The sequence below is a fragment of the Dama dama genome, chromosome 30 (assembly GCF_033118175.1).
Source record: "Dama dama isolate Ldn47 chromosome 30, ASM3311817v1, whole genome shotgun sequence".
Lineage (NCBI taxonomy): Eukaryota > Metazoa > Chordata > Mammalia > Artiodactyla > Cervidae > Dama > Dama dama.
The window spans coordinates 54,485,492-54,508,497 of record NC_083710.1 but is presented as its reverse complement, the minus strand read 5'-3'; the positions used below and the strand labels follow the sequence as shown (position 1 = coordinate 54,508,497).

General features: G+C 36.5%; 1 protein-coding gene across 2 annotated transcripts in view; it reads left to right on the top strand.

Moving 5' to 3' along the window:
• MYCBP2 (MYC binding protein 2) overlaps nt 1-23,006 on the top strand; it is a 261,683-nt gene that overhangs the window by 144,290 nt on the left and 94,387 nt on the right. For both annotated transcript variants that reach the window (XM_061133295.1, XM_061133296.1), the window contains 11 exons: nt 1,371-1,562; nt 4,008-4,214; nt 5,080-5,211; nt 7,234-7,412; nt 9,915-10,057; nt 11,423-11,523; nt 12,240-12,458; nt 17,442-17,667; nt 19,158-19,276; nt 19,925-20,012; nt 21,253-21,302. In XM_061133295.1, the coding sequence (XP_060989278.1) occupies nt 1,371-1,562; nt 4,008-4,214; nt 5,080-5,211; nt 7,234-7,412; nt 9,915-10,057; nt 11,423-11,523; nt 12,240-12,458; nt 17,442-17,667; nt 19,158-19,276; nt 19,925-20,012; nt 21,253-21,302 (1,656 nt within the window). The remainder of the gene's footprint in view (nt 1-1,370; nt 1,563-4,007; nt 4,215-5,079; nt 5,212-7,233; nt 7,413-9,914; nt 10,058-11,422; nt 11,524-12,239; nt 12,459-17,441; nt 17,668-19,157; nt 19,277-19,924; nt 20,013-21,252; nt 21,303-23,006) is intronic.

The following is a 23,006-nucleotide window of genomic DNA, read 5'->3' as shown; positions in this document are numbered from 1 at the left end:
TTTCCCATTATTTCAGTATTTTAAACAGTGCGGCCGAAAATATCATTGACTAAATTTTTATGCATATACACAGTGTTTTCCAGAATAAATCTTCAAGAGTGGAAAAATTTTAAGTCAAGGAAAATATGTTAAGATTTTGTGACCAACTGCCAAAATGCCTTCTAGAAAGCTAATGTCAGCTTGCATCCCCCACCACTAGTGAATAAGAGTTCCCTTTTTCTAAAATTTTAGTGGCTAGTAATGTGCTTTTATATATATATATATATATCCTTTAACTAAAATACATTGACACTCTTGACTCCATGTTAAGATTTTATGGGACATTTCTTGTATTAATCTTTTAATTACTAGTTAGAAACTAAGTGGATGTAACTAGATATATGCACTCCATGCATCCTGCATGCCCCAACCCCCAAAGAAAGCCCTTCTGGAGTACTGAATATGGAGTACAGTTGGGAATTGAGTTTTATCCAAAGTTAAGTTTCTGAAATGTTCCAGAAAGTAAAGATTTTGGAGAATGAAAGCCACAGAAACTTAATTACTTAAGATACTGACTTAAATGTTATGGTAATTTTATTCAGAGATAGTAGAAATAACTTAAAGATTGAAGAATATCTCTAAATGACTATTTTTAGCCTAAGATTGGACATTAATAAAATATGAGAGAAAGATTGTGCGTATTGTTGAGAGTGCTTCATCTTTTCCCCTTTTTCCTGGAAAAAAGTATTTTCCCTTTGGTCTTTAATGGGACTAATTTCTTATCTTGAAAGTTTTTCATTGGTAGGGGTGGAAATTTCTTGTCTTCACTTCTGAAATCAAATATAGTAGGAATTGTAAAACTGCACTATTTATTGTACAGTTTCATATTTTTGTTCCATGTACAGAAGTAATTTTATTAGAAAACAGATTGTATAGAGTATTGCTCAATTGCTTTGCCTTTAAATCAGTAGTCATTATATTAATTCATACTTGGAGTTGTTTCATATCAGAAATAATTATCTCAGTTTGGAATCTTGTCCTGTAGAAATAGCTTTTTAAATAGGAAGAATTTTTTTTTTTTCTGTCATATACGATTGTTAATGAAAAGTCAAATAAGAGGGTAAGTGAAAATGACTCAAGGTTAATAAAAACACAAACATTTTTGTAAATGTGTGGCATTTTTATGATACCTAGGGACTAAAAATTTGATAAAGGACTTCTACATGAAAAGTAGACATGGTGACTCCACATAGAGCTGGCTGGATACATAGACGTAGACTCAAGTCTGAATTTTAAAGGTGTCTTCTAGAAAAGAGTATTTTGCAATTGAGTACTCAGGTGAAGGAAAATAAAGCAGTTATCTGAGAACTTTTTCTTTTCATGGGTCACAGAATGAAGAGAATATCTCTGGGATGACAAGCTTCCGTGAAGTTCTGGAGAAAATGCTGGTAATTGTGGTGCTCCCCGTCAGAAACAGCCTGAGGAGAGAAAATGAGCTTTTCTCCTCCCACCTGGTCTCCAACACCTGCGGATTGCTGGCCAGCATTGTCAGTGAACTGACAGCGTCTGCCCTGGGATCTGAGGTGAGGTTCTATTCTGATACGGGATAATGAGGACATGTTTCAACGCTCAACATGTTTCTTTTTTCATATATTTTGGCTTTATAGAAACTAATTTTCGTCAAGAAAATACTTTCAAGCTGGCTGGTCCTTTTTTTTTTTTTTTTAAATATTCCAACCCTCATTTCCTTACACCTCCTCTCTGCTCTTACTCACTTCCTCCCTCTCACCAGTTTACCCAGGAAGCTGCACTAGTACAAAGTATACCTTTGCCCTTTAACTGCCTCATTGCACAGTTCAGTTCAGTCGCTCAGTCATGTCCGACTCTTTGCGACCCCATGAACCGCAGCACGCCAGGCCTCCCTGTCCATCACCAACTCCCGGAGTTTACCCAAACCCATGTCCATTGAGTCGGTGATGCCATCCAACCATCTCATCCTCTGTCATCCCCTTCTCCTCCTGCCTTCAATCTTTCCCAGCATCAGGGTCTTTTCCAATGAGTCAGCTCTTCGCATCAGGTGGCCAAAGTATTGGAGTTTCAGCTTCAGCATCAGTCTTCCAGTGAATATTCAGGACTGATCTCCTTTAGGATGGACTGGTTGGCTCTCATTGCACAACCCACCACCATGTCCTAGTGAAAGCAGAAATAATTCTCATTGCTGGGTAATGAGAAGTAGAAGTGGGACTACTAATGATGAATATGTGGTGTGGAAAACATGAAGAGGTACAGACCTTAGCTCTGCTCACTTGGATAACCATAGACAAGCACATGTATAAAATGGGAATAATAATAATTTTGCCTGTATCACAAAGGTTTTTTTTTAATTGTAGTAAATTACATAACAAAAAATTTATCATTCTAGTCATGTTTATGTCTGCAGTTCATTGGTATTAAGTGGAGCCACATTGTTGTACAGCCATTATTATCACAAAGTTTTTAAAGGATCAAATATTAATATGTTTGAGAATACTACATTGCAGTATCTTTAAAGTGCCTTTACATTTTTTTAAGTATTTATTTTTCACCATTTCACTCTCCTACTCACTCTGTTTTATAATTCATCTAAATGTTTTGACTGAATTTGGGGAACGTTTCTATTTTTTTCTCTGAAAAAGTAAACAGTAGACGTTGGTTTTATGTCATAATGTGAAGTACGTTGTATCATTCATATGAATGTTTAATAACCATTAGGTACTCAGTGACCCCAAGTCTCTGGTTTCTTGCCAAGGAATGTCTTTTCTCTATTTTAATTTTATAATTCCTAGTCTTTACTTTTTCTTACTCTCAGATTTATTTAAGAGTATATTTTCACTTGATCCATTCAGTCTACACTCATTACTGATTCAGAGTGAGAGGTAAGTCTTTAGGATTTCTAAATGATTACACACATCTGAGCAGATTTCATATCTCACCCTGGTTGAGGAGGTGAAGCCCTTGTCAGAAAATTTTAATTTTCCTTTTTACTTGTTCATTCAGCCTGTAATATTCTTCCCTCCTATAATATTATAGATCCTGGATGAAAGTTTATAGTATGTTGGTCCCCAGAATACGTTGGTTCCACAGAAGTTTACTATCTAGTAATCAATCTCCTGTGAGCTTACTTTTTTAACAGAAAGGAAGGCCCCAAATTTCAAGTGCCTAATTTACAACCTTGGGAGTTTCTAAAGGTCCTGACTTAGATATCCATACTTTTTTCTTTCTCAGAGGAGTTTGTAATGCTTGCCGGAATCTTAAACTTAAATATTTCCCTCTTGTAGCTCTTCCAAACTTCTGCAACCAACTTTGAGCAGAAGCAGGCTCTATAATTAAGAAGATAGTTTTGAACCAAAAATAAGTGCTTTGATCCTCCCTAATCAAAGTCTGTAATTAATGATGTAGTATTTGTGTGTATGTTTATTTTCCCATATTGACTACCAAGTTACCATGATGTACATTAATGATATTCAGACTTAAGGCATAGAACATTTTCTGCAATGGAGTCTTAGTTTGAAACTCACAGATAAGAGGAAGGATGGTCTGACTGAAAAGAGGAACCTCGGTCTACCTTTTTCTTGAATAGTCATCTATCCTAGAGTTCTGTGCAGCATAGTTTGAAAACTATTGGTCTGAAAAATATTGGTATCTCTTTGCAAAGTGAATGATAATTCATTCACATGTTATGACTGTGATAACTTACAAGTTTATAGTTCTGACATAAATTAAGTGAAATGTATAATTTGACTAAAAAGACATTGTCAGATAATATTGATTTGTGAATTTAGAGTGATACAGTCTGATTTTATTCTTGGTTAATCTCTTAATGGAATATACCTTTAGAGACGTTTAAACCCTCTTGTTGAAGGTAGGTTATTTTACCTTAGAAAACGTAAAATAAAAGTTTCCTTTGAAACTTTTGGATAGTTTTGTTAAAGGCATGTTAGTAACACTTAGGTACAGACTACTGATATTTTCACTTTTGTCATTTACAGGTTGATGGCCTTAATTCTCTTCACTCTGTTAAAGCCAGTGCTAACCGATTCACAAAGACAAGTCAGGGGAGAAGTTGGAACACCGGGAATGGGTCCCCAGATGCCATCTGTTTTTCGGTAGACAAGCCTGGAATAGTTGTGGTCGGTTTTTCTGTCTATGGAGGAGGTGGAATTCATGAATATGAATTAGAGGTTTTGGTTGATGATGTAAGTACCGCTCTTAGTATGCAGTTTGGTGTGTGGGTTGTGTGTCAGGACATACATGAGTATAATAGCGCAGTGGTCCAGATCCAGATAGTGCAGTTTAACAGATTAGTCATAGCTGGGCAGCGTTAGAGAAACTAAAAGGGAGCAGTTCTTCTTGATTGCTTATGTACCATTTGGATCGCTCCTGCTTCATGTTTTCTGCATTTCCAGGGAAGATTTTAAATGAAGATGAGAAATTATGTAACTAGGCCTCAGATTATAAATCTTGAGTAATTCCTTTTTTTTTTTTTTTTTACTATTATAATATTTCAGAAAACAAGAACAATATTCAGACTGGTATTATTACCCCATCAGTGATTAAGCAGTTTTGTCAAGAATGCTAATGGATGATTAATAGTAAAGAGTGTTGTTGGTTGAATTAGCATTATCTTGCCGTATCCTCTATAGATTTTTTAAAGCACCTAAGTTTCATAAAGTTTTATTAAAATGAGACAAGTAGCATGTAAATCATTTGCTAATAAATAAGTCTATCTGTATTTTGCTTCTCTTAAGCAATTAATTCAGTTAATTATTTCCTTCATTAAGCTCTATAACTAGATACAGCATTCTAATGAAGAAGGGGAAATCATTTTAAGACAGATGAGAAAAGCCTATGTATGATATAATTTGTAGATACTTGAGGAAATCAAATACAAATGAATAGAGGACCAAAAATGTTTTCTTTAGTATGTATGGATGAATGCTAGTGGATAATAATTTTATATGTAAGGAAACAGACTGCTTAAAAACAGTAATTGATTGTAAGTCAAAATTGTTCAATTAATGATACTAAGAATATGTGTGGGTTTTGTTTTGTTTTAATTAGAGTGAGCATGCAGGGGATTCAACTCATTCTCACAGATGGACATCTCTAGAATTAGTCAAAGGAACTTACACAACAGATGATTCACCCAGTGATATAGCTGAAATCAGACTTGACAAAGTTGTTCCTTTAAAGGTAATTTTAACAATGTGTTTAGTTTGTAAATGGAATGTATTATTATGAGTTTACATAAAAACAATGGTAAAAAGTTTTTGTGGTCCTTTAAATACAGTACTGACTGTATTCCTAATGTGTTACTGTGTTGTATTCTGCTTTTGCAAAAGGTTCTTAAAGTCTGATGTAGTGGAAAGTAGCCATAGGTTTTGGAGTCAAATAAACCTAGCTTTCATATACCTGCTTTTCCCAATATTAGCTTTAAGACATTGGACATGTCATCATTTGCCCACCCGGAGACTGATCTATAGGTTGGGAAGTCTAATACCTCCATTATAACATTGTTCAGACTAAATTAAGAAATAGAGGAGAGTACTTGCCTCAGTGTCTAGCACAATATAGAAACTCAATAAATATTAGCTCCTATTTTTTCTTCTCTTATTATGCCAGAACTCATTTAAAGAACAAGTGGTCTTAACAAAATGTTAACTATTAAAGCTTTTATTATTGTATATAACTTAATAATTGTCTTGCAGTAAATAACTGTTAAGAAAACAAATTTTGCTTCATATTAAAGTAATTATAGAGTAATTCTGAATCCAACCGTAAATTTTCATCACACAGCTGAGTTTTGGATGAGGTAACTTAATTAGTTACTTCTTCAAAAAGATATATGATACTAAAAAAAAAACAAAAAATCATCATTATGAAGTTTATGTCATGGATTGTTAGGCACCAGTATCTGTATCATTTTTTATACAGGTGAATCTTGTTTTGTATTATGGATATTTCTTCCCATGTTTGCCTGTCTGTTTCTGTCCCTGAATGTCTCTCTTAAAATAAAAATATAATGAACTCATTATTGTATTTTTCCTATATTTAAAACAAGCTTAAAAGTTAAACTTAGCAAAGGAAAATCTTAATTTATGTATTCAAAATCTTTTATTATGGCTAATATTCTTTACATTGTGATTAAGAGCAGAAACTAGAGTCACACTGCCTGCATTTAAATTCTACTTCCATCACTATTTACTAGTTGTGTGACTTTGGGCAAATAATTTAACTTCTCTGTGCCACAGATTCCTCATCTGTAAAATAGAGGTAATAATGGTACTTAACCTTATGAGGTTATTTTAAGGATTAATTTAAGTAAATCATAGAAAATATTCTGTTAAATAATAAACATCAGTGAGTGTTAATTATTACCCTGCTTGACTTACTAAAAACTCATTTAACCAAATTGTATATAAATAGACATTCTTTATACAGTTGGCCCTTGAACAATGTGGGAATTAGAGGTGTTGACCCTTCTCACAGTGGAAAATCCAAATGTAACTTACAGTCAGCCCTTTTTATACCTACCTATGCTGGATCTGCCAAAGCTGTGGTTTTTCCAGTAGTCATGGACAGATGTGAGAGTTGGGCCATAAAGAAGGCTGAGTGCCAAAGAATTGATGCTTTCAAACTGTGGTGCTGGAAAAGACTCTTGAGAGTCCCCTGGACAGCAGGGAGATCAAACCAGTCAATCCTAAAGGAAGTCAACCCTGAATATTCATTGGAAGGACTGATGTTGAAGCTGAATCTCCAATACTTTGGCCACCTGATGCAAAGAGCCGACTCATTGGAAAAGACCCTAATGCTGGGCAAGATTGAAGGCAGGAGGAGAAGGGGACGACAGAGGATGAGATGGTTGGATGGCATCACTGACTCAATGGACATGAATCTGAGCAAACTCTGAGAGATAGGAAGGACAGAGGAGCCTGCTGCAGCCCATGGAGTTGCAAAGAGTCAGACACAGCTTAGCGACTGAGCAAAACTAAAATGCTAGTTCTATGTGTTTTGATTCAGCCAACCTCAGGTCATATAGTACTGTAGTATTTATTGTTGAAAAATATTCTGTGTAAGTAGACCCATGCAGTTCAAACCCATGATGCTCAAGGGTCAAGTGTATTTGCCCAGTTTACTACTAGAGTTCATTTTATATTAATATATCTTTGTACATTATAAATAAGTATAAACATGCTTTACATCTTTATCACGAAGGAAAATGTTAAATACGCTGTGCGCTTGAGGAACTATGGAAGCCGCACAGCCAATGGAGATGGAGGAATGACCACGGTCCAGTGCCCTGATGGCGTGACGTTCACGTTCAGTACATGCAGCTTGAGTAGTAATGGCACAAACCAAACCAGAGGGCAGATTCCCCAGATACTCTACTACAGGTAGGTGTGCATAGAGATCGGGGAGCTAGCCACTCGGCGGCAGCAGAGCCTGTGTGTTTTACTCCCAAGGTCCAAGAAGCCAAATGGGCAGTGATAATTAAATTGCACAGTGTATCTTCCTTGCACATGCTAATTTGTACAAAAAGGTCTCATTTTAATGTATAAATTCAGTGTTTACTTTAAAATGTTCTTTGTCATTATTTCCTTAATATCTTTGAAATGCCTATGTACAGGGTATATATGCTTTTTGTTGTCCCTTTTATAGTTTTGTGGTCTGCATTTGTGGCCAAATTTTTTTTTTTTCATTTATTTTTATTAGTTGGAGGCTAATTACTTTACAATATTGTAAATGGGTTTTGTCATGGATTTACATGTATTTGCCATCCCGATCCCCCCTCCCACCTCCCTCTCTACCCAATCCCTCTGAGTAATTTTAATGGAATTTATTTATTTTAAATGCCAAAAGTTAATGAGGAAATCTATTCTGCCGAAGTGCTGTTGTTACCTTGATCCAGCTATCCTTTCTGCAGAATGTTTTGGTGTCTGTGAATCTAGTCCTTGGAGCCCTAGAGTATATAATAATGTATTTCTAATAATATGTTTAACAAAAACCATTCCTTATGTAAACAGTGAAAAACAGAATTACAATAATTTTGAGTTTAAAAAGCTTTTAAATATACATTTCTCACTGAGTCTACATTTTTCTTTTAACAACTTAGCTGGAACCATAGGTAGTAGTGAGTAGCATTCACCACATTTGTCCTCAGTCTGACTTGACAGCAAATCACTGAAGTTTCCCATAGGTTTCAGAGGCTTACTGCTTCTTTTTTCCTTCACAAACAATCTGGGGACACTGCCTTGGCAGTTAGGACAGTCCTAACTAACTGCTTTCTGTCCTGAGGATCTGCTTTCTTTCTCTGTGTAAAATAGAAATAGTAGGCACAAATAGCTCTATAGTGGCATGTTGCTGCTGAGACACAAAAGCTTTCTAGTCCTTTCACCCTAATGAAAACCCTTCTCTGTTACATAGCCTTACAACAGACAGTACATTTTTCTGTCTCTCAAAGTGTAGACTAGAGACCACATCATGTGCTAATGATAAAAAAGATGGAGAGTCCCTTAAAAGCATCTGCTATCCAGAATTTATATCTTATACAAAATGCAATGTTTATATTTTGATATTTTCCACAAAGATTTAAGTATCTTAGCTTTCATTTTTAATTAATTAAGTTTTAAAAGATTAAAATCACTTAACTATGAAAGCCGTGTTATTCTGATGTCTGCGAAGTCTACATCTCTAGCTCCTAGCTCCTCTGAGCCCTGGAGTGAATATCCAGGCCCCTCTGAACTTCATCAGGGTGATGGTAAGGGAGATGGTGATCAGAGGTCCTGTGTCCTGAGCACTCCCTTTCTGCCACGCTGTGTTCTGAGTGCTCGCCCTGTGTCAGTTCAGCCAGTCCTTGCAGGAACTCCATGGGGTGTGCAATTTCATATCCCTCTTTTACAGATGAGGGAACTGAGGCCCAGAGTGACTTAGCGGTTTGCTGCAGTCACACTTTGAGTAAGCTATGGTCCTGGGATTTGTAGCCAGGGGACTGGACTGCAGGTGACCTACCTTTAACCACCGTACCACACACATATCCTCTCTAAGGCTGGCTAACAGGCATCTTGGTGAAACTCCTCCCCATCCACAGGTCCCCATCCAGTGTTTCTCCCCATCCACAGGTATAGCAGACACCTGGGGGGCATTCTTGACGTCCATCTTACCCTCACACGTTGCATCAGTAAGTCTTGGCTTAAATCTGACCTTTTCTACCACTCCTGTAATTAACATCGAGCCCAAGCCGTCTCCACCCTGACTTGAGTAACCACCTGGATAACTGGACTCGAGAGGAACTAGCCTCTAAACCAGCCTCTGTCTTTTCACTGAGCTCTCTTACACTCTGTCCTACACCATGCAGCCAGAGTGACCTCGGCGAAATACAAATCCTGTCAAGTTTTGCCCTTGCTCACCTTCCTCTCATAGCTTCCCTTTCCCATTCCAGGATAAAATGTAAAGTCTTTACTCACGTGGTCCGACTCTTGTTTACCTTACCCATCTGTCACCCTCCACTCTTTCTCCTTTCATTCTAGTCACACTTGTCTTCATTCTGTTCCTTGATCTCACCCATCTTGTTCCTATCTGAAGCTTTATCTTACTGTTCTTTTGGCCTGACTGGTCTTCTCCCAGCTCCTCCAGATCTTCTTTTAGAAAACACAGTTCAGGCCTTTGCTTAAGTAGTGGTTCTGTCATGATGTTATTTACTTTAAAAAAAAAAAATAAGTTTAAAACTCTTAAGTGACTTTTTCTTTGAAGCCCTATTACGCCTTGAAACTATATAGTTATACATTCACTATTTTTTAACTTTAACACTTTAAGCTTGTGATCCAGATGTGATTCCTAGAGTTAGATCATGTTTTACCCACTATGTAAAATGACATCATGTGTTACTCATGTTACAGGAGTGAATTTGATGGAGATTTACAATCCCAACTTCTAAGCAAAGCCAATGAAGAAGATAAAAACTGTAGCCGAGCTCTCTCTGTGGTAAGCACTGTTGTTCGAGCTGCAAAAGACCTCTTGCACAGAGCTCTTGCTGTGGATGGTAAGATTTTTCTTTTACTTCCTTAATAGTCCTATTTTAGATTCTTTATTCTCCAACTTACGTGCAGAGTTACTAAAGAAGAACTACCTTGTAAAATCCCAGAGTGATCCCTTATAGGTCTGCACATATACATATATTCATTTTGGATCAGCCATGCTCTCCATACACTAATGCAAAATTTGTTAGAATGTTCCAAAGCAGTTACTTTACACTGTAGTTTTCTGAGTTAGCCCATTAAGAGGAAAACTCTTGATTGAGTCTTTGCTTCTTTTAGTAGTTAAAAAATTTGTTTTCCACTTTAGACCTGGTTTTCTTTCTGTAATAGCATCACCATGCACCCAAAGGTCTGGGCAACCCCAAATGTCTTTCCAGATTCACATACCTAAATAGAGTTTTGCGAGTTCTTCCCCTGGAAATTCTTCACTTTCTATTCTCTCTTATCTGTTCTCCCATCCTCTTTTGCATGGGTGGATAACATCCTAATAATCTCCCTGCCACCTTTTCCCCACTGCCACACTGCAGCAGAGTTAAATTTACAAAAACCTTACTGTTCACTATAACACTTGTTCCTAAATATAGTTGCGTGTCAAAATCACATGAGAAACTTGCTGAAAATAAAGAGTATTTGGTCTCTCCAAACCAGTAGCTTAGGCTGGGCAAGGAAACTATATTTTTTACCTCAGTGCCCAGCCTGTTCTGATGCACAGCAGATGTAGAAAAAAATATCTAGAAATAATTGACCCTTAATAGAGAGGTCTTCATAATGTGGACTCAACTTATCTTCCTAGCACCATGCTCATGGAAAAATAAAACGTCCATCAGCAAAGTGCTTTCCTTGGGAAACCTAGAAGGCAATATAGCTAATAACAGCAAACATTTTTGGAGTATTTACTATGTCTGTAGGCATTCTTTAAGCATTTTACAGGTGTTAACTCACTGAATTATCACAACATCTGATGAGGGAAGTGTGTTATCCTCCATTACAGACGAGTCACCTGCACACAAGGATTATGTTGTTTGCCTGGTTTCAGACATGGCACCAGGAGTACTGGTTTAACATCATGACTGTAACCCTGGGTTCTAGTTCCGGTTCTGTCATTTTACAGATGTATATTTTGGATAAGGTACTTAAACACTATGTGCCTTGGTTTCCACTTCTAAAAAGGGGCGATAATAAAGAACCTTATTGTAAGGGTTAATAGAGATAATGTGTGTAGAGCCCTTAGAATAGTGCCAGGTCTTTGGTAGGCACTTGGTCAATGTCAACTATAATTTTACTCAAGAAACTAGAATATGGGTTTAGTACAGTTGTATATATGTTACAGTGGAGTTGCTTTCTAACTGTAGTTTTAATGCCTTTTTCAGCTGATGACATTCCAGAGCTGCTTAGCTCCTCCAGTCTGTTTTCCATGCTGCTTCCCCTTATTATAGCCTACATAGGACCAGTAGCTGCTGCTATTCCTAAGGTGTGTGGTTCAATTCTCTAACTTCGAATCTTTTTTGGTAAATATAATTTTATTTAGACTTTGTGTCTTTCCTTTAAAAATAATCTTTCCGGCATCTGGGTTATAGGTAACAAGTAGACAGACATGTAAATGGTAGAAGTTATTAGTTAAATAACTAACTCTCTGATCTTAGTATCGCTTACTAGTTTACTTTGTCATAGTATTATTTTGTGATAGTATTACTTTGTAATAGTATTGTTGATTGGCTTTACATTTGAAGAACTTGGAAATAAATATATTTTAGAATATGATATGTAAGGAAAGCTTAAGTTAACTAAGACCTTTAAAATTTATAATGTTGATGCCAAATCTCCATTTTGTATAAAAATAGCAATGTAAAAAGGTTGTTAAATTGTGAAATATTCAAGACATGGAAGAAATGATAAACTACTGATCCTTTGGCATAATAAATTTTGCGTGAAACCTAATTTACTGCAGGTCACAGAAAGGCAGAGGGTTTAAAAATATAAACTTGGTTATATTCATGGAACACCTAAGACTTTTAAGCTAAATCTTTTTTTCCCATAGTACAAATTTCTCTTTGAGTGAAAATATAACTAGAAGAAACTCTAAATGGAAATTCTTAATAATAAGGATAATCAACAATTACAGTAATTAATAACTTTAAAGCAACTTTAACACTTACTGTTTCACTGAATCATTCTTTTTTATACTAGGTGGCTGTAGAAGTCTTTGGACTTGTCCAACAGTTACTTCCTTCAGTTGCCATTCTGAATCAGAAGTATGCACCCCCTGCCTTCAATCCTAATCAGTCAACAGACAGTACCACAGGAAACCAGCCTGAGCAAGGCCTGTCTGCCTGTACGACCTCTAATCACTATGCCGTCATAGAGAGCGAGCACCCCTATAAGCCTGCGTGTGTCATGCACTACAAGGTGGGACTTGGTTCCCAGGAGCAGTTTAAACGTGAAACTTGATTTGATGTTCTATATTGATGTCTTAAAGGATACTTAGCCTCTGTTCAGAAGTGTAACTTCTATGCATAAATATAGAGAATCAGCAGGTGGTTAGACACTGTCAAGCACACAACAGGGTTTAAGGCAGAATTTTTACTGTTGAATAGTATGCTTTCAAGGGGTTTGTGAAAGTTATTTTCATATCTTTTTGTAAGTACAAGGCTGTGTGTAATGCTCAACTACATCTTGTATATCATAATAGTGGATATAAGCGTTAACATTTAAAAATCACTATTTGGAGACATTCCTGGTGGTCCAGTCATTGAGACCTCACCTTCCAGTGCAGGGTTGGGGGTTCGATACCTGGTTGGGGAGCTAGGATCCCACATGTGTCAGGGTCAAAAAAAAAAAAGGCATTAAAAAACAGAAGGAATACTGTAACAAATTCAATAAAAACTTTTTAAAAAAATAAATGAAAATCAATTTTTTTGGACAGTTATTATTTGTACCACAGCCTGATCTCTGAAAATTTATATACCCAGTGCAGGATTTATAATACTGTGCATAATGTTAAAATGTACATATAAAATATTTATAATGTTTTTATAGAGTATTCAAAATCTTATTCCTTGTTTTCTAAATTGTATCATTTAAATTAAGGGGGAGAAAGAGAATTTTTCCACTTTATTTTATTATAAGTTTACGTTTTGGTACTCAGTCACTCAGTCATGTCCAATTCTCTGTGACCCCAAGGACTATAACCTGCCAGGCTCCTCTGCCCATGGAATTTTCCAGGCAAAAACAGTGGAGTGGGTTGCCATTTCCTACTCCAGGGGATCTTCCCAAACCAGGGATTGAACGCACGTCTCTTGCATCTCCTGCATTGGCAGGTGTAGTCTTTACCATTTGTAAAATATTCAGCTCTTTGTTGTAGAATATGGTAAACATATGAAAAGATGCACCAGTATAGTTTAGCCCATTTGTGCATCTTCCCAGTCACCAGTTATCAACTCTTGGTCAAAACACTTTTATTTATTTCTCACCCTCTTTGTCCCTTCTCATATTGTATTAAGGGCTTCCCAGGTGGTTCATTGGTAGAATATCTGCCTGCCAATGCAGGAGATGTGGGTTTGATCCATGGGTCAGGAAGATCCCCTGGAGGAGGAAATGGCAACCCACTCCAGTATTCACGCCTGGGAAATCCCGTGTACAGAGGGGCCTGACGGGCTACAGTCCATTGGGTTACAAGAGAGTCGCACGTGACTTAGTGACTAAACAACAACAATATAGTTTTAAAGCATATTCATGGATTTTTTTGTATCTCTAAACGTGTAAGGACCTGTAAAAAATAATGTCATTGTCACACTTTAAAAAACTAATAATTGCTTCATGTTATTGTATATGTACATTTTAAAATATTTGAATTAGAACCAAATGAGATTCATACATTATGATTGGTTGTGTCTCTTAAGTCTCCTTTAACCTATTGTTCCCCCTCCATCTCTCTGTTTTTTGTTTCCTTGAATTTTATTTAAGAAATTGGACTGTGTGTGTTTTTGATAGACTCCTCCTGAGTCCTTTAGACACACCCCCTGTAGTGTCATTCATAGCATCCTCACTGTCTGGTGTACGATGTTATAGGCTCTGGTATAAGATGTTATAAGAGGCTTACACATTTCCTGCCTCAAATCTGAAACCTGCCATTTTTTCAAAGTGCCGTGGTTTGAACATTTGCCATTTTTCCCATCGGTGTTCATAGAATTTTTTTAAACCCAGACTGATCTTCCCTGGTGGCTCAGCATTAAAGAATCTTCCAGCAGTGCAGGTGCCTCAGAAGACTCGGGTTCAATCCCTGGGTCAGGAAGATCCTTTGGAGAGGGAAATGGCAACCCACTTCAGTGTTCTTGCTGGGAGAATCCCATGGACAGGGAAGCCTGGTGGGCTACAGTTCACGGGGTCACAAAGAGTCGGATACGACTGAAGTGACTTAGCACGCACGCACAGGATCCTCTCAGGTTCAAACATGCATTTAGTTGTTAGGCCACTTCTCTCTTTTTTAATCTGAAGTAGTTCCTCAGCCTCTCTTCATCTTTTATGATATTGGCATTTTTGAAGAACACAATCCGTGGTTTTGTAAAAAATATTGTTTTATTTGGATTTCATTGATTGTTTTTAATGATTAGATTCAGGTTGTGCATTTTGGGTGGCAGCCTGTCGTGTTCTCCTCTGTGTATTCCCTCAGGAAGTACTTAGTCACTTGATTAAGCTGACAGTTTCACCAAAAAAAGAATCTTTTTTGTTCCTTTGAAAATGTCTATGGGTAAATATCCATGGGTTAGAGACTGTTAAAAATACTGTCTTTCAACAAATTTTAGCACCGTTTGGTTATTCTTACCCAAATCATTTATTGCTATGGTGGCTTTCTATTTCTGTTTTTCCTCCCAGCTGGTGTTCTGTTGTAAAGGAGAGTTTCCCATCCCTTCTACTTTAAAAAGTGTATTCTTTTATATATTTATTTCATGTGTTTATACCAGTATGTACTCAGAGATTCTCTTTTTGCTCAGTGTTACAATCTTTTGCTGTGATTCAGTTTGATGCTCAAATTTCAATTGATTTGATCAGGGGAATTCTGTTCAGACTAGATTCGGTGTCCTTTTTCTGTGTTTTCATCAGTTTTTGAGCACTTCTTACTAATTCCAGTCAAAACCGTTAAGGTATTTTCTTCATACCATTTTCGTTTCTGTATGCCACTATAAAAATTAAAAATACTACATAAAATAAACAATTTTTGCAATGTTTTTGATATTAACCCTACTAACATTAAGATAATCAAAATACTTTATTCAAAATTTGTTTGGAGTAGTTCATTTTATATTTGTGTGTAGGTGGCTATATGATTAGTTTAATATAAAGTTAGTCTTGTTTATTTGTATTTAATTTTTATGAGTTTTTCCCCTGCCCCACTTGATTTAATTTTAGTTTTAAACTATGTGAAATACTAACATAGTTACAGAAATAACATTACGTAAAGTGACATACTCAAAATTATAAGTCCTTTTCCTTCTCTGCTTTTGCTTTACTCCAGTGAGTATCATGGTTTATCCTTGCTGCATTCTTTTTTGGGAAGAAAATCAGAAAGATTGATGTAGATGTAGTCTTATTTTCCTTCTTTGTTTAAAAGAATAGCACACTGTACTTTGCTTTTTAAAAGTAACACTGTGTAAAAGCCTCTCCACATCCATGCACAGAGATCGTCCTCTTTCCTTTTTACAGCTTCATAGCGCCCCAGTGTTGCCAAGATGTGTCATGGTCTTTCAGTCAGTCTGGTGTGTGAGCATCTTGGGTGTTTTCATTTTTTTTTTTTTTTGCAATGAATAACTGTGCGTATGGTTGGGGTTTTTTGTTTGTCTTTGTTTCCATATTGTTAGAAGCATATCTTCAAACTAAACTTCTAGAAGTAGGACTGCTGAGTTAAGCAGAGAGTGAGGAGCCTTGTGCCCGGTGTATCTGGAATTGCTGATTCAGAGGGTGAATGTGCGTATGTAGTTTTGCTGGATGTTGACAGTTCCCTTCCATTGAAGTTATGGCTTTCTGTGTCCCACCAACAATATATGGGAATGCTTCTTTTCTCACGGCCTCCCCAGAGGAGTATGTGTTTAAATTTGGGAGCTTTTGCCAATATAATGGGAAGAATGTTGGGAAAACGGTGCCTCAGTTTAGTTTTAATTTACATTTATGTTACTGTGAACTAAGTTGAGCTTTTTATTTAAGGATTGTAAAAAATCCTCTACTAAATGTAGTCTAAAGTAAATTTTTTTAGATTAATATCATACTTGGGAAATTTCTTAAGGTTTATGTCATGTCCTACAACCAATTCATAGTTTACTACTTGACATGTTCCTGCTTAACTGTAATTTGACTACAATTACAGAATTCTTTCTGCTATGATGATGACAGAAACTTTAAAATGGGGTTTAAAATACATGTAATTATGTGCCATCATAAACTCCTGCATACAGTAAAATTTTAGGATAGAAAACTATAAAAATCTAGGCTTCTATCAAGTGTATAAGTGTGTGTGTTTATATTCTTGTAATATTTGAAGTTGCAAAATTTTTTTGGTTAATGAGAAGAAGCCTTTGTATTAGGTACTGTGAATGGTAGATAATCTGCTGCTGCTGCTGCTAAGTTGCTTCAGTCGTGTCTGACTCTGTGCGACCCCATAGACAGCAGCCCACCAGGCTCCCCCGTCCCTGGGATTCTGCAGGCAAGAACACTGGAGTGGGTTGCCATTTCCTTCTCCAATGCATGAAAGTGACAAGTGAAAGTGAAGTCACTCAGTTGTGTCCGACTCTTGGTGACCCCATGGACTGCAGCCTACCAGGCTCCTCCATCCATGGGATTTTCCAGGCAAGAGTACTGGAGTGGGGTGCCGTTGCCTTCTCTGGGTAGATAACCTAAAAGTGACTAAAACCTTACATGTTAATGATTTATTCATTTCCATTAATGTATCTTTATATTTTACCTATCCAATTGCATTGTCAGTTACCTACCTATATTCCTTAAATGCATACTGACTGAAATGGAAAATTTATTATTTAAATAAGCTCTTCCACAGGAAAATCAGATAGCTTCTTTTTTTTTTCAGAAATAAAGCAATTTTGTAATTGTTCTTTTAATGATATCAGTATGTACTTAAACACAATGCAATTATCAACCACATATTAGATAGAAAACAATAGATATTACAATGGAAGAGCAGAGACAATTGATACTGACCATTCATACCTTGGTTTCTGATTGCTTATTTCTTAAAACTTTACAGTATAAATTCCTTACTTAACATTTATGTTATAGTAAGTTGAAGGCATCATCTTTCCAGGATGATGTCCTGTTTCTAAACTAGACCAGAAGCTAAAATCATTCTTCTTATGCAAGTGACCTCTTGTCTGTCGACTTCAGGTGACATTCCCAGAGTGCGTGCGGTGGATGACGCTCGAGTTTGACCCTCAGTGTGGCACTGCGCAGTCAGAAGACGTCCTCCGTTTGTTGATCCCCGTTAGAACTGTTCAGAATTCAGGATATGGACCAAAGTTGACAGCTGTTCATGAAAATCTGAATTCCTGGATAGAACTAAAGAAATTTTCAGGGTCCTCTGGGTGGCCTACTATGGTTTTAGTGTTGCCAGGTAAGTTGTTTTTTTTTTTTTTTTGTTGTTGTTTTGTCTTATTTTGTTTTATATGGTAAAACACATGCATTTATGAGAATTAGGTTTAGTAAAGATACACCATTGAAAATGTTTATTTAATTTTTAGAAGAATGTCTTCAAGACCTACTCTGTATCTAGACTGCAGTTGATTAGTGAAGAAGACTCTCTGGGCACTGGGCCTAACATGACCAAGGTTTAGGAAAAAGACTGTTCTGAGGACCTTGTGAGAAAAGATTAGCTTGTCCAAAGAAAGTGTCAGTCACTCAGTTGTGTCTGACTCTTTGTGACCCCGTAGACTGTAGTCCTCCAGGCTCCTCTGTCCATGGGGTTCTCCAGGGAAGAGTACTGGAGTGGGTTGCCATGCCCTCTCCAGGGGATCATCCCGACCCAGGGACTGAACCCAGGTCTCCTGCAGTGCAGGCAGATTCTTTACTGTCTGAGCCGCCAGGGAAGCTTGACTAAAGCAGAGAGTTAATACTGAGGCCAAACAATAGAAAAAGTTGGATTAGGTCTTTATTTTCCCAGTAAGTGTTGAATTTTAAAAAGTTGCCGAGGACTTCTTTGTTTCAAGAGAGCTAGTGACCCATGGAGCCCACTGAGTTATGTAAAGCTTTGTTTTCAAGCTTGAAGAGTATTTGTGGCCAGGTGGGTGCCACACATTTGTTATTGTAGTCTGTTGTTTTTTTTAACCACTTAACCATAAGTACTCTTGTGATCTTGCAAACTGATAGCCAGTTTGAATTCAGAAACTTCTTTCTTCTGATCTGACCTGCCATGTTTGTTTGTGAAGAGATCAAAGCCAGATTCCAGCTTAGAAAAAAGGCTAACCCAGGTCACCTCAGTTGGAGAAGGAAATGGCAACCCATTCCAGTATTCTTGCTAGGAAAATACCATGGACAGAGGTGCCTGGTGGGCTACAGTCCGTGGGGTCGCAGAGTTGGACATGACTGAGCTACTTACACACACAGGTCACTTTAGTAATTGACAGATAATTGACAATGATTGCTCATGTAACTTACTTAGGACATGTGATTAAGAGGAATTAAATCATAAAGAAAAATAACAACCTGGTATAGTCTTATTGTTTCTAGTGTTGTTTTTAGCACAGTTTTGTTCAAGTAAATGTTAGAGACCCCAACATTGACTACATTATTTAGTGCGTGTGTGTTCAAGTCATGTCTGACTCTTTTGCAACCCCATGGACTGTAGTCCACTAGGCTCCTCTGTCCATGGGATTTTCCAGGCAAGAATATTGGAGTGGGTTGCCATTTCCTTCTCTAGGAGATCTTCCCTACCCAGGAATCAAACTCACGTCTCCTACAGCTCCTGCATTGGCAGACGAATTCTTTACCACTGTGCCCCCCGGAAGCCTGATTTGTATTGCTACCTATCTTGAGATGGATAAAAGTAAGGAGATTTTAATAAAGTTGTTTCAGATTTTGAACTCAGTGTTAGTTTTTTTTTCTTAGGGAATGAGGCCCTTTTTTCATTGGAGACTGCATCAGATTATGTGAAAGATGACAAAGCTTCTTTCTATGGTTTCAAATGTTTTGCAATTGGATATGAGTTTAGCCCTGGATCTGATGAGGTGAGAATGAATTATCTTATTATTCTGTTAAGGAAGATTGTATTTCTAAGGGCTACTGTTAACTTGGATTGTGCTTGCTGTTTATATTCAAGAAGCCTGAAATTTAATTTTAAACTAGGGTGTATAATCTATTTTGTAGTTTAATTTTGTACAAATTAATTGTGTCTGGTATTGCTGCTTTTAATATGTGGAGAGATCAGAGTCTGTGCAACATGACCCAGCCTTTAAAGACATGGTATAATCGTGCCTGTTCCAAACCTGGTTGGTGACTGTACCTTTCTGAGTGATTTATGTAAGTTAATTTCACAGTGGCACTAACTTGGTATCTGTCATAAACGTTTCAAATAGTACTGTTTAAAAAAAGTCAAGGTGAAACAGTGATCATATTCCTTCAAAGTAATAAATGAAAAATCCTTTGGACTATGAGCTGTTGGTCTGAAACTTGTTGGTCTGAAACAATAAACATGAGACATAATATTGAATCTCTTACACTCTTAATTAACCATTAGCTGCTAACACATGCTTCCTTCTCATTTCAAACATTATGCTGGAATGCAAGTCACATTTTTTTGATAATCCACATCATCTCTCAAAAATTTCTTCTTCCAAGCAGTTTTTACAGCATCTGATTTTTTTTCAACTCTCCAGGGAGTCATTCAGTTGGAAAAAGAACTAGCTAATCTCGGTGGGGTTTGTGCAGCAGCTTTGATGAAAAAGGATTTAGCACTTCCTATTGGTAAGTGTGATCTTGTACTAGGTATTTATGATTTTTTTAAAAATTGCAAAATTACAAATAGAATGTTTATTGAAAAATATCTTGAAAATAGTTTAGCAAAATGAATTTAACAGTCACATATATTCATGGGCTGCTTACTATACTGGAGACAATGAGATATTTGTGTTTTGTTCATATGAGGGAAATGGGTACAACCTCTTTGAAGGAAATCCGTCAATAGCTATATATAATTTTATATAAATATACCTTTTGATATAGCATTTTTATACATATTTACACAAATACTCAAAAACATACATTATAAGATAGTTTAATATATCAGTACTTGTGGTTATAAAACCTAGGAGCAACCAAAATGTTTGTCAGTTGGGAACTGTTTAACCAGCGATGGTATATCTGTACAAAACAAATATAAGTAGCTGTTAAAATACAGTAACAAAAAAGTAAACCTATATGTCCAGGCCAAGAAAGATGTCCAGATTATATAATTATATGATGTTCATTTTTTTTAACATCATATGTGTGTATATATATATATATATATATGTGTATGTTCCCGAGTGTGTAGGTTGGCACATCCATACATACAATTATTGTTTGCATACAAAGTTTTTAGAATAATACATAGGAAACTGTTGATACTCTTTATCTTTGAAAGGGGATGGTGGCAGACTTTTTCATTCTGCCCTTCTGTATAATTCAAATATTTCCCTTTGAACATGTATCGCTTTGGTTATAATATTTTGTAAGTTCATTAAGCTATCAGAGAAAATTCAATAAATGTTCCACGTCAAGCAGTAAAGCAGAAAATGGCTAGAGAATACAGTCACTGTCTTGGGCTTTCCTGTCACTAGCTGTTGTCTACTAAAGGTGAAGTTCTTCTGTAATATAACTGAAAAAGGAAAACTCAGGTTCTGAATAATCAGTTTCCTCTTTTTTTCTTAGGCAAAAGGTAAATACACTAAAGTAAAAATATACATTTGTGTATATAAATGTATTATGTATCTTTTGATACACTTGGTGGGTGCTTTTTTTTTACTATTGTCTCGAGAATTACAGCTTACATTCACACTGAAAATAAGCATTTTATAATTTAAACCACTGAGATTTATCCAGAATGATAATAGTTCTCTTCAATTTGGAATATCAAATTTTCGGAGAACGTGTAATGAATGCAGAAGACTAGAAAATTAAATGAAGCATTGATATATTTTGGTAAACCTTTTCATTTACATACCAGGTAATGAATTAGAGGAGGATCTTGAAATTCTTGAAGAGGCTGCTTTACAGGTATTGTCCTCAATAATTATAAGGATAAACTTTTTACATTAATTTTAAGCCAAATTTTCACTCAAATCAACCTTGTTTTTCTTAAGCATAGCACTCATTCATTGAGTATTTGATTCCACAATTGGCAGTTATAAAGATAAATAACTCATAATTGCTCCCCTTGATGGAATCAACCCCTATATGAGCCCTTACTGAACTGCACAGTGGGTGTTGACTCTGGAGTGAGATGTAAGCCCTGCTGGAGGAAGAAGAGCTATCAAGTGCCAGGGGCCCAGAGGAGGGTTTTGTACAGTGGTGGACATTTAAACTAGATCTTGAAAGAAGTTTTATTTACCAGTTAGAAAAAAGATGTTAGTAATAGTAATGGAAATAATATTTATAGAGCAAGTTTATAGTTTACCAAAAACTGTACTGATGTGCTTATTCGTGGCTGACCCTTTGTGACCTCATGCACTGTAGCCCACCAGGCTCCTCTGTCCGTGAAATCTTCCAGGCAAGAATACTGGAGTGGGTTGCCATTTCCTTCTCCAGTAGTTTGCCATATTTTTGACATTGTCTGTCTATTTCTGCAGTTAAACTTTGAAATCACTGTTGTCTCTTGTATCTGACAAGTATAACTTCAGAGAAATTTTTATGTATCTAAGAATTCAGCCAACTGGAAGATCGAGACTGGTATCCAGGTCTTCTAATACTTATAGTTAGTGGTTTACATTTTATTTATTTTCTGAAATGATTACAGCAGTAATAATAAAAACAAACATTTATTTGGTCTTTATCAATTACTATTCCAAACAGTTTTATATTTTTAAATCATTTAGTCCTTACAACATCCCATGAAGTAGGAACTCCTAAATATAGATAAGGAAACTGAGATACAACGAACTTAAGTAACAGGCCCAGAATCACACAGCTGGTGAGCAACTGGTCTAGAATTTGACCTTTGGCAGTTTGTTGACAAAGTCCATGATCTTGATCACTGTGCTCTAATTATAGGGAGCATTGGTGTCCTCAGTAATGTTAAGAAACTTACATTTTTTTTAAATCCCACCAGCTTTTGTTTTCCTTTTAGAAAAGTTAAATCTCTGTATCTTAAGATATAAAAATAAAAATCAATTCAAAAAATCTTTAATGAACATGCTACGTGTCATATAGCATTCTAGCTAAGGAAATCCATCAAGTAGCTCATCATCCCAGGTATTATGGCTTATAGAATGTCATTTAGGCCAGATGTGAGGAGGTCTTTATTGTGCCCCTGTAAAGAAAAAAGTGATGTCCCAAATTACACATCTTTTTGGCATGTAAGGTAGTCATTGTGATGGTCTAACATACATTAAACACCCATTGCTTGTTAGGTAGTGAGCATTTAAGTATGTTGTGTGTGTATACTTAGTTGCATAGTCATGTCAGTTCTTTGCAACCTCATGGACTGCAGCCCACCAGGCTCCTCTGTCCATGGAATTTTCTGGGCAAGAATACTGGAGTAGATTGCCGTTTCTTCCTCCAGGGATCTTCCGGACACAGGGATTGAACCTACACCTCTTTGCATCTCCTCCATTAGCAGGCAGATTCTTTACCACTGCATCACTTGGGGAGCCCCATTTAAATGAACTATCTAAATTGTGTAATAACTACAAGAGATCATTTGATCACCAATTTATACCTTTCACTGATTCAGGAATGGTCTATAACTTGTTAGCTCAAGAG